At 34.5% G+C, this 11959-nt stretch overlaps 1 protein-coding gene across 1 annotated transcript; it reads right to left on the reverse strand.

Annotated features, from left to right (window-relative positions):
- Positions 1-204: 204 nt before the first annotated feature.
- Positions 205-4309, reverse strand: LOC130233008 (growth/differentiation factor 6-A). Its single transcript, XM_056462988.1, has 4 exons — positions 3995-4309; positions 1833-2442; positions 1135-1212; positions 205-1028 (listed from the first exon to the last, which is right to left on the reverse strand). The coding sequence occupies exons 1-4, from the start codon at positions 4269-4271 to the stop codon at positions 899-901; spliced, it is 1095 nt and encodes a 364-aa protein (XP_056318963.1). The 5' UTR covers positions 4272-4309; the 3' UTR covers positions 205-898.
- Positions 4310-11959: the final 7650 nt, after the last annotated feature.

An 11959-nucleotide genomic window follows, 5' to 3' on the forward strand; every position in this document is an offset into this window, starting at 1 on the left:
GATAGTAGTTATGATCAATAAATAAAGCACTGTTGGAATTTCTTCCAAAAACATCAAAGAAACTAAAATAAAATCTTCCAAAAGTATTTAACCAAAAATTAAAATAAAATAAAGGAATTAAGAAAAACTTTTAAGGAATAGTGCTGAAATAGAACTGTAAAAAGCATCACTGTGCATTTTATTAGCCAAGATTACAGTAAATATTTGGTGGAAATTCTTACTGCGTTGTGAGTGTTTACATTTTGAATAAAGCAATGAGAATGTTCTAGCTTGTGTATTATAATAAGCAGATTTGTTGTTGTTTTTTATCAAATCAAATATTATGACCAACATAGAAACCTGTGGGTTCACATGCATCTATCAGATACAGTTGAAGTCAGAATTATTAGCCCTCCTGAATTATTAGCCCCCCTGTATATTATTTCCTCAATTTCTGTTTATTGGAAGGACGATTTTTTTTCAACACATTTCTAAACATAACTGATTTCTTTTATCTTTGCCATTATGACAGCACAAAATATTTGATCAGATTTTTTTCAAGATACTAGTATTTAGCCTAAAGTGACATTTAAATTGGGTTAATTAGGCTAATTAGGCAAGTCATTGTATAATGATGGTTTGTTCTGTAGACAATTGAAAAAATATTGCTTAAGGGGGCTAATAATATTGACCTTAAAATGGTGTTTAAAAAACTAAAAACTGCTTTTATTCTAGCCGAAATAAAACAAATAAGACTTTCTCCAGAAGAAAAAATATTATAGGAAATACTGTGAAAATTTCTTTTCTCGGTTAAACATCATTTGGGAAATATTTGAAAAAGAAAATTGAAAGGAGGGCGAATAATTCTGACTTCAACTGTACATGACAAACTGCATTTTCAGGACGCGAGCATTGGCTTTCATTGAGCCGTTGACTGACACTCGCATCTCTCTGCTCTCATATCCTTCAGCTCCTTTATAATAATGTCGGCAGTGTCGCTGCTGTACATCACGATGAGAGACGACAGGCCTTGAGGAGTGCAGGCTGATCTAGAAAATAATTGAAGACAGTTTCAGGGTCACCGTCTGTCAAACCTGCGCGCTCAAACCTGAGTCATTTATAACTATAATAAGCCACAGAGGAGATTCAACGCACCTTTGAAGTGATTCATTCTCTTTCTGGAGTTTTCTTTGTCTTTGAACAGTCATAGATGTTTCTTTCAGACAGATACCTCTGAAAAAAAGCACACAGACAGGGCAGAATTAGGGTTTATCAAGGCTATCACCAGGGCTAGATTTATGCACAAGCATTCAAGGAACATGCCTATATGCCTGAAGGGATACAGCTGCGGCTACTATCATCAGTGTAGCATCATTTTTGTCACACAGTACCACTATAACTAATATTTTTACATTACTGTGAGGGGTACGTTTAGGGTTTGGATGCGGGTAGACATCAATAAAACACAATTAATCAGTAATTTTAATAAATAATTGGAATAATTCTCGTTAACTTCCGGCCACAGGTGTATGCCTTTAAGCACCCGCTTTGAATGTTATCAATCGATTGAATAGGCACTATCAGTGGTCATCAGCTGATAAATATGGGCCAGTAGGGGCCTTCTGCGCCTATTAGTAGGCTCAGAAAGCAGTATCATCCATCCACATGGGTAATCAGCTATACTAATAGAGAATACGCCAGATCCAGATCTGTTTTTACATTACTTTGATGGTTGGGTTTAGGGTTGGGGTAGATGTTAATAAAATACAATTAATGGGAAGTTTAATAAATAATTTAAATAATTCTCGTTAACTTCCGGCTACACCCGTAGGTGATCTATAGCCAGATCATACCTACAAATGCTTATGCTGAAGTTGGATGGTTGTAGAATCCATTGACTCAGCTTGCTCGTGTGAAGACTGACATGATGCACATAGAGTGTGCATGCACCCACATGTCTCCCGTGCCGCAGATGCATTCGCTGTCTCTCGCTGTCTATTCGCGGCCTGTGTCCATTCTCTAAACCCACTCCTAAAGATGCCTGATGAAGCTCCATAGATCTTCTGTACGCCACCAAAAGCGGCTGGCTGACTGAGCTGCTATTCAGGCAGTAGAGGCTCTGAGTGAGGGCTTCATGGAGAACCAGGCTGCCGCTCTCATCCTCAAACCGAAGCTGGAAGCCTAAGATATCCGAGTTTTGAGATGGTTGGTTTATTGCTGCCGTCACGTCGAAAACATCATAGCCTGATGGAGGCAGTCGGTCCAGGCTCAGTAAGTGCTCTGCAAGAGGGCCACTGATGCTCAGGTTTTCTGCTCCTGGTGAAAGACTGTGTACTGTGACCGTCACACTGAGCGGCCGGTGATGAAGAGTTTTCCTCAGGAGCACCAGCTCCGCAACCCTCATGAAGGGACTCAGCTGGGACGTGTTGAACCAGATCCATCCTGGAGTGCTGTACTTTGAATCTTATTCGAGAGAAAGCAAAAAGATACTGTAAGGTACACATGTTCACCATATTGATTTTGTTAGCTCACATAGCTAGTTTTGCGGCGAACAATTCACCTTGCGCATGTCATTATGATAAAAAAGCTGTTTGGCCTTGTAATCTTTAATTGAAATCTGAAAATGCACTTCCTGTTTGGTTTCAGTTCTCAGATTAGGTCTGAGGTATTGGGCGTGGCTAACACACTTAACCACGCCCCTCCATCTTTCAGCTTTGACAGCAAACAGAAATGGTGAGGAGGTGTCTGTTAGGTTGTAATAACTCTCCTCAAACCCTTTCCCAGATTTTTCTGAATGAAATGCCTACTTTACTACATCCAATCAGCTTGCAGTAGAAAAAACAAGCCACGCCCACTGTTTTCTCATTTAATATTCCATTTCTCTAGGAACTGTGTCACAATACGAAAAAAAAATGATCAGAACTTCCAGTTCATGCGGACTTTAAAGGTAGACTCCACTTTTTTTTGTTGTGGAAATTGTTCATTTTACAAGCTATCTAAAAGATCTATCAGTTTTGGCACTTTTAGCGTAGCTTAGCATAGATTATTGATTCAGATTAGACCATTAGCATCTGTAGAGATTTGAACAAATAACTTGACCTAAATTTTAAAGGAATGCTACAATTATTTAGAAAATAGGTTCATTTTACACTCCCCTAGAGTTAAAGAGTTGAGTTTTACAATGTGTGAATCCATTCAGCAGATCTCCTGGTCTTGCAGGAGCACTTTTAGCTTAGCTTAGCGTAGTTCATTGAATCGGATTAGACCATTAGCATCGGTAGAGGTTTGAACAAATAATATGGCCTAACCTTTAAAGGAATGCCATGCTTTTTAAGGCTAATCTTACACTCTCCTAGAGTTATAGAGTTGAGTTTTACCATTTTTTTATTCATTCAGCTGATCTCTGCATCTGGCGGTAGCACTTTTAGCTTAGCTTAGCATAGATCATTGAATTGGATTAGACTATTAGCATCTTCAAATTTATATTCCTATTTAAATCTATTCCTATTATTAAAATATATTTAAATTCATACTTAAAGCTTGACTCTTTAGTAGTTACATCGTGTACTGAGGCTGATGGAACATGTAAAGTTTTCTAGGCTATTTTCCAGGCTGATATATGACCAGGGGCTATACTGCCATGGCTAGGAAATATACTGTCACTATATATGGCATAATAATCAGCGATGTAACTACAGAAGATTCAGAATACAGAATGACTCTTTGGTCATTTTTGAGTGAGATGCTACTGGTCTAATCCGATTCAATTATTTATGCTAAGCTAAGCTAAAAGTGTTTAACTCTGAGATCGGCTGAATGGATTCAAAAACTCGACTGTTTAGCTCTAGTGGACATGTAAAATGAGTCTATTTCCAAAAATGTGTAGTGTTGATATAAGAGCCATATAGGCAGTGATGTAAAGTAATGAATTACAAATACTCAAATACTCACAGTTGTTCAGTGACTTGTCTTATTATTTAATATAAAAAAAATGTCAGAATAAAAATATCCTTACCTTTAACGCTCCTGAAACTCTGCACCAGCGTCCCATCAGCAGCACTGAGTTCTCTCGCCTGTGTGTCCAGAGACTGATAAACGTGTCTCATATAGGGGTGTGGCTTTGCCTGCTGAGGCGCTGACAGCTTATTTATGTGCAGCATCTCCAAAATAGCTTTGCTCAGGTGTCTGTCCTCAAGTTCCTCCAATTCATCCTCCATCAACACCAAACCGTGAATCCGCCCAAGTCCTAACAGACAAACCAGAAAGCGTAGAAATAATGCTGAAAACCTCATTCTGCAGAAGTAAAAGGACGGATAGATTTAGCACTTGTTCTCCCACACAGTCTGCCTAGAAAGTAGTGTAGACAGCAGAGTCTTATTCACTCATTAGTGTGTGGGCAGGACCATGCAACCAACAGCCAAACAGTGAGGAAGAAAAAAAAGAAAAGCAATTACCACTTTCCCACAGAAAAGCCCGGAATGTCACACTCCATTTGACAGGCTTTGTGCTCTCAGTTTTCACTTGTTTTCGTTTGAGGCTTGAGTACTTTTCACTGGAATCAAGGGCTCTTTTCAGCTCTTACCTTTTTTAATGTAAGTGGATAGGGCTCTTTTGGATCTGCATTTATTAAGTTGTGCATTCTTGGCACAAGTACAATATCAAGTGCAAGCCCTTCTTCATTATAACTTTGACATGTTTTGCAACTGGCTGCATATTTGAGCAATAGATGTCACTGTTGCTTCATTTCTTGGCTTGCATTTTACAAAACGCACTTAGTTAAAATAGTTGCTTTAAAAAACCCATAACCAGTGGTGCAGTCCTAAAAAAAGGTGGTGTACTATTACTCACCCAATCCAAATTTTAAAGTAGGCAAAGAAACAACGAATGTCAATGTTTCTTTGGTTCATATATATATATACTAAACATCAGTTACCTGTAACTATTGACTTCCAAAAAAAGTCAATGGTTACAGGTTTCCAGCTTTCTTCGAAAAATTTTCTTTTGTGTTCAACAGAATAAAAAAGACAAACCGGTTTGGAACAAGTAAAGATTGAGTAAATGATGACAATTTTCATTTTTTGGGTGAACTATTCATTTAAAAAGGACAAATATTTAAACAAATTTATTCATTTTAATCCCAATTCAATGATTTATGCTTAGGTAATAGCAACCCCAGCAGACCCGGAGATTGGCTGAGTATATTGAGCTGTATTTAAATGTAAATGAGCATATATATATATATATATATATATATATATAAATGTATATGAGCCTATATATATATATATATATATATATATATATATATGTATATAAATGTATATGAGCATATATATATATATATATATATATATATATATATATATATATATATATATATATATATATATATATATATATATATATATATATATATATATATATATAAATAAATGTATATGAGCCTATATATATATATATATATATATATATAGGCTCATATACATTTATATATATATATATATATATATATATATATATATATATATATATATATAGGCTCATATACATTTATATATATATATATATATATATATATATATATATATATATATATATATATATATATATAGGCTCATATACATTTTTATATATATATATATATATATATATATATATATATATATATATATATATATATATATATATATATGTATATGAGCCTATATATATATATATATATATATATATATATATATATATATATATATATATATATATATATATATATATATATATATATATATATATATATATATATATATATATATATATATATATAAATGTATATGAGCCTATATATATATATATATATATGTATATGAGCCTATATATATATATATATATATATAAATGTATATGAGCCTATATATATATTTATATATAAATGTATATGAGCCTATATATATATATATATATATATATATATATATATATATATATATATATATATATATATATATATATATATATATATATATATATATATATATATAAATACTAGCCTATACTCAAGTAAATTTTTATCCAGATATTAAATAAAACTGCCACTTTTTAAAAAAAATTCATAATAGCATAAATATAAACATATTAAAAACTTAAAGGCTAATTTACATATTTCACTATCACAATATAAGTTATAATAGGAAAATAAAATTAATACGCAATGGAGCAAGTTAAACAAAACTGCACCAACTGCAACAAATTAAGATGTGAGTTAAAAAACATTTGGTATACCGTTAAAGGAGACGCAAATACACATAAATTAGGGACGTTTAATCACCAAAACAAGTGAGTATACCGAGATATGATCATCAGAAGTCATAATACCCAAACAGCTTGTGGAAAAAAGTAGGCATACTGAGTATACGTGAGTATAGCAAGGACTACACCACTGCCCATAACCCATCTATAGGTTTCTATAGCACCTTCCCAACTATGGGTTATTTTAACCCAATGCATTGGGTTATTTAATTTAATCCAATGCATTGGGTTATTTTGATTAAATATAAATTTATCCATTCTGATATTGTACTATTGCTACTATTACTATTCATTTTCTGTTATGACTGTGTACATAAATAACAAAGAGTTTACAAAAATATTGAAAACGCTTTATTTCCATTACATTAAGTTCCAGACAATTTTGTTAAAATAAAACAAGTATCCCAAATGATGAAGAAACAGAACAAAGTACAGACAGTTACAAACTGTGCAAGCAGAAAATCATGTGTTGATGCAGCAGAATATGGAGTTCTGTGTGCTGTAGAGGCTGTCCATCATCTGCAGCAGGCTTCACTCAGTGTACACAGTGTACAATACATTGTAACCACATCCAAAAGCTTCTAATGGCCTTGCTTTAGTGCTACTCCTCCAATCTATGCATGGACCGATTGACGCTCACCTCCCCAAAAATGCTTTTATATTTAATTAATAGCAAAAAAGATATTTGTATGATGATTTGTATGAAATCTGATGTATGTCGATATATGCAAATTACATTTATGATACACATGGAATGTTCATATTTTGATTACATATATAAATTATGTCATATATGCAACATATTTCAAAATATTGTGTATACTCATGATATATGTATACAATTTAAATACCTGTTTTCAGAAATAAGTCAAAAATAGTTTTTCCTTTTTAAAAAATGATATTCGAAGGGGGTAAGTAGAATAATCTTAATTTTGATTTGAAACAAGATTATTTCACTTACACTATAGGCAGATTATTTTGCTTGTCTTATTTAAAATCTCTAAGTAAGAAATGCCTTTTTTTGCGGTGTGAGGGAGAGTAATAACATACGATTTTTGGGCGAACTAACCCTTAAAGTTAGAGTAAAATTTATTGTTCTTTTATATCTTCTTTTATATGTATATAGTATTGCTTGATATAAACGATGTATATGTGCACTTTATTATTTTGTAAAAATTAATTCGCTCCCAGAATCTTTAATCAAATATCTTGATCATCCTTCCCTCCCACCACAAAATGACGTTTCTTCACTTCTGGTCACATGGAATACCTTTAAGGCGGGGCTATCAGTCATTTAGGGCGGGGCTATCAGTAATTTCTTTAAAAGCAACTGTTTTGCTTATGATAGTTTATGTAATACATGCTTCAGCAAATCAATTTTATGTATTTACTTCAATTACAGTTAATTTATTAAAACATATTTAAGTTTTTAGTGTTATGAGGGATATTTCTTGTATTCTGACCTCTAATGAGCTATTTCAGAGGTTACTGTTTGATCAAACTATAAAACTATGCTTCTAATTTTACTTTATTTTTACTTTTAGGCTATTTGTAAATACATATTTTACATATATACCTATTTTACGAGAAAAATGTCTTCTTGTGAACACTTATGATGTTTATATACAGTATATGGTTTACACTGTTGATTGAATTTTTTTCTAGCATAGACTGATTGGCGCGATTATGCATTCACAATGGTATGAACCGTTGTAGGGGTGGTCAAATGTATATTTATATCTAATATTTTATAGTAATTACTATTATAATTTAAGATATAAGTCAGAGAAAACAACTTCTCGCTTTTAAAGGGCTGACCCCCCATACTGTACATCCCGTTTGACGTCCTTCAGGGGGGACCAAGCGTTAATTAGGGGCGTTAATCTCCTCAAACCCCACCAAAAATCGCACCCTGATTAGAGAGGTATCATGTTTTTATATATCTCAATATATATATATATATATATATATATATATATATATATATATATATATATATATATATATATATATATATATATATATATATATATGCCGAATGTGAATCGTTAAATGTCTACGCGAGTGTAAACTGTAATCTCCCAACGTGAATAAACAAACAATTTGACCTGACATTTCTGAATACATCAGAGGTGATTAAAGCTCTCAAGAGCGACCTCTAATGTCAGTTTTAATAATATGTCGAGAGAACCAACATAAAAGGAAATATTTTGGGTTTTTTCGTTTCAGTCATTTTTAACTTATACAATGATTGACAACATATAGATAAAGTAATCCTGAATGTGTTTGGTACACAACATATAGTTTAACCTAAGATACGCTTAGATTTACTCATCCAGATTTACATTCAGGCTCCATGATACCAGTAGGATCAGATCAGAAGTGAAGATAAAAGTTGAAATAACTTCAGTCGTGTCTTGCTGTTTGAATTGTGCTTATTTATATAATGTTCACATGAAAAGAATCACATTTCTTGATCCCACACACTAAAAGGTTGACTTTTCCCACAAACTTCAATGAATCTGTTTTATGAGAAGAGACTGTACACAGAACTGTGCAGTCATGGTGACTTAGTGAAAGGAAACTGGGAAAGAGCCGAAAAGCAGTGTTTTTTGTCTTTTTGTTATCTTTTTACACTGACTATGGCAATAAACTCTGATGAATGTTGGGAAATGTCAGATATTTGAGTGTTATTTTTAAATCATTAGATGTCATTCTGACCCCTTGCCTCTATAATCCCCACAGCTAGCCTATTCAGTAATCTGGAAATGTTCTCACAATGTTTTGACAAGGTTCAAATGTTATGAATGAAATTTAAAGTAATGTCAATAAAATGTTCTTTCAAAGTTGGTTGGTTTGTAATAATGTTATCAAAGTCCCAGTGTTTTTTTTTTTAAAGTTGTACTCTAAAATATAGGGTTATTTCAGCCTAAATGTGTGCAAAATAAGGACAAACGTAACTATAGGTTACGTTTTTATATTCAAATTGTGTTAGTTTATATTTTACTCACTTTTTTTTTACACTATTTTCTAGTATACTTGATTCTGATTGGTTCTCCCCATGTCGGCGTGGGTTTCCTCCATGTGCTCCGGTTCCCCCCACAGTCCAAACACATGCGCTATAGGTGAATTGAATAAACTAAATTGACCATAGTGTATGAGAGTGTGTGTGAATGTGAGGGTGTATGGGGGTTTCCCAGTACTGGGTTGCGGCTGGAAAGGCATCCGCTGTGTAAAACATGCTGGAATAGTTGGCGGTTCATTCCGCTAAGACGACCCCTGATGAATAAAGGGACTAAGCCAAAGGAAAATAAATGAATGAATGAATTATGAATGTACACAATATTTTGAGATATTCTGTCATATTAAATATGTGAAATCAGAATATGAACAGTCCATGTATATCATAGATGTAATTTGCATATATCAACATACATCAGATTTCACACAAATCATCTCACAACTATTTTTTTCTGTCATTAATTAAATATAAAAGCATTTTTCGAGGGGTTGGGTGTCAACAATCCATGCGTTTTATAAAATGAGTGAATGAAAATGGCCATTTTAATAAATGTGTCTCCGCTGTTCGTTGTAATGTGAAGTAAATCCACACTTTGCTGATGAAGGGCTCTCAAAAACTTGAGAAACAACAACACTACCACATACTCTGCCATTGTTGTGTGTTCGCGCTTGCTTTTAATCTACACCTCCCTAAACACATAGCCAACATGATGTCATCTTTTTAAAAGAATCTTTGTTTCAGGTATTTTTAAAATCTTCCACAAACCCGTTTATGCTTTTTCCGTCCCAAAAACTGCAATAATCATGCAAACAAACAGGCCATAACGACAACAAAATAACATTTTCACAACTTAGCATTAGCAAAACATTATAGGAATACATTTGGTATCGTTTACATTTGGCTAACATCCCAATGAAACTGATATAGCTTAACTCAAAGCAGAGAGTTGCCTATGTATCAGTGCATAAGACACACTCTCCCAATTCAAAACTAGATTAAAGACCTATCTGTTTAGTAAAAGATACACTCAATGCACCACTTAGCGGGTTCCCACACAGGTTCTGCATCTTGTTCATATACACTATGAACATCAGCTACGCTAATTATTTTCTTTATTCTCCATTTCCACCTGAGGATACTCTTCCCGAGGCCCTCAGACTACGCAGAGTCACTGATTCGATCCAAGACCAACGACGAGATGATCCCAAAGTTTCCATATCCTGGACCAGGCCGTATCCCGAGCAGCTACTGTGGTGGTCATGGAGGAGTGGAGAACATGAGACTGATTCCTGTGACGCTCCAGAGACAGATGAGTCTTCGCTGAGGCCAGCTTCCAGCCTCCGCCACTGAGACTGCAGCTCTGCACAAGACGTTTGGCCAGCGGAGAAATTAAAATGGTCGTGCCCAACTGAGCCTGGTTTCTCTCAAGGTTTTTTTTCTTCACTTTCGCCATTAGTGAAGTTTTTTTTCCCTCTCCGCTGTCGCCACTGGCTTGCATGGTTCGGGATCTGTAGAGCTGCGCATCGTTGGATTTGCTCTTCAGTATTTGGACTCTCAGTAGTGATTATTAACCACACTGAACTGAGCTAAACTGAACTACACTTAAACACTACAAACTGAACTACACTGTTCCTATTTACTATGACCTTTTATGTGAAGCTGCTTTGACACAATCTACATTGTATAAGCGCTAGACAAATAAAGGTGAATTGAATTGAATTGCATAAACAAACTTGACTCCGTTCCTTCTTGAAACAATTTGCAGCAGTAGGAAAAACGTATTGATAATCGAGGCTCTCTGTGTGTATGTCAAGTCTGTGAGATACTAAAGACTTGCGCTTTTCTTCTAGTTAGTCTTCAAGGTTATTATATGCTATCTGGAACGGCTGCAAACCAGGACGAGTGTTTTAGTAAAGGATCTGCTATTACACACTCAGAAGAAAGATTAACAGTGAGTGTAAGGTCAAAGGTTATTGTAATGGTTATTGTGTGACTGAATGTATACATTGTTTACCTAGTATTAGCCTTAAACTGAGCCTTGAGCCTTATCTTAATGCTAATGAACATCTATGTGCACATGGACCCAAATAGTTCATGATTTGTTTGGCAAAACTGCACAGTACGTTATTCATTCATTCATTTTCTTTCGGATTAGTCTCTTTATTGATCTGTGGTCGCCACAGCGGAATGAACCGCCAACTTATCCAGCATATCTTTTACGCAGCGGATGCCCTTCCAGCTGCAACCCATCATTGGGAAACACCCATACACACTCATTCACACTCATACACTACAGACAATATAGCTTTACCTAATTCACCTGTACTGCATGTCTTTGGACTGTGGGGGAAACCGGAGCACCCAGAGGAATCCCACGCGAACACGGGGAGAACATGCAAACTCTGAAATGCCAACTGACCCAGCCGGGATTCCAGCCAGCAACCTTCTTGCTGTGAGGCATCAGTGCTAACCACTGAGCCACTGTGCCTCCTCAATTGTCAGTCTCTTTGGACAAAAGCTAAATGACTTAATGTAAGTATGCAGTACTAAGAAAAACAACAACTGTAGTCCATATTATTTGCCAACCACCCATTTAGAGACACTTATAAGCTGATTTCCCTCCTCCTGTGAACAAACAAGCTATTTTTTGTCATT

This window comes from Danio aesculapii, chromosome 7, assembly GCF_903798145.1.
Source record: "Danio aesculapii chromosome 7, fDanAes4.1, whole genome shotgun sequence".
Taxonomy (NCBI): domain Eukaryota; kingdom Metazoa; phylum Chordata; class Actinopteri; order Cypriniformes; family Danionidae; genus Danio; species Danio aesculapii.

Excerpts from the sequence above, each read along its gene's own strand:
- LOC130233008 (XM_056462988.1), bottom strand. The coding sequence starts at position 4,271 with ATGAGGTTTTCAGCATTATTTCTACGCTTTCTGGTTTGTCTGTTAGGA. Across the intron at positions 1,213-1,832 it reads TTCAGCATAAGCATTTGTAG|AGGTATCTGTCTGAAAGAAA; the intron begins GTATGATCTGGC and ends GCTTTTTTTCAG. Across the intron at positions 1,029-1,134 it reads GAGAATGAATCACTTCAAAG|ATCAGCCTGCACTCCTCAAG; the intron begins GTGCGTTGAATC and ends ATTATTTTCTAG.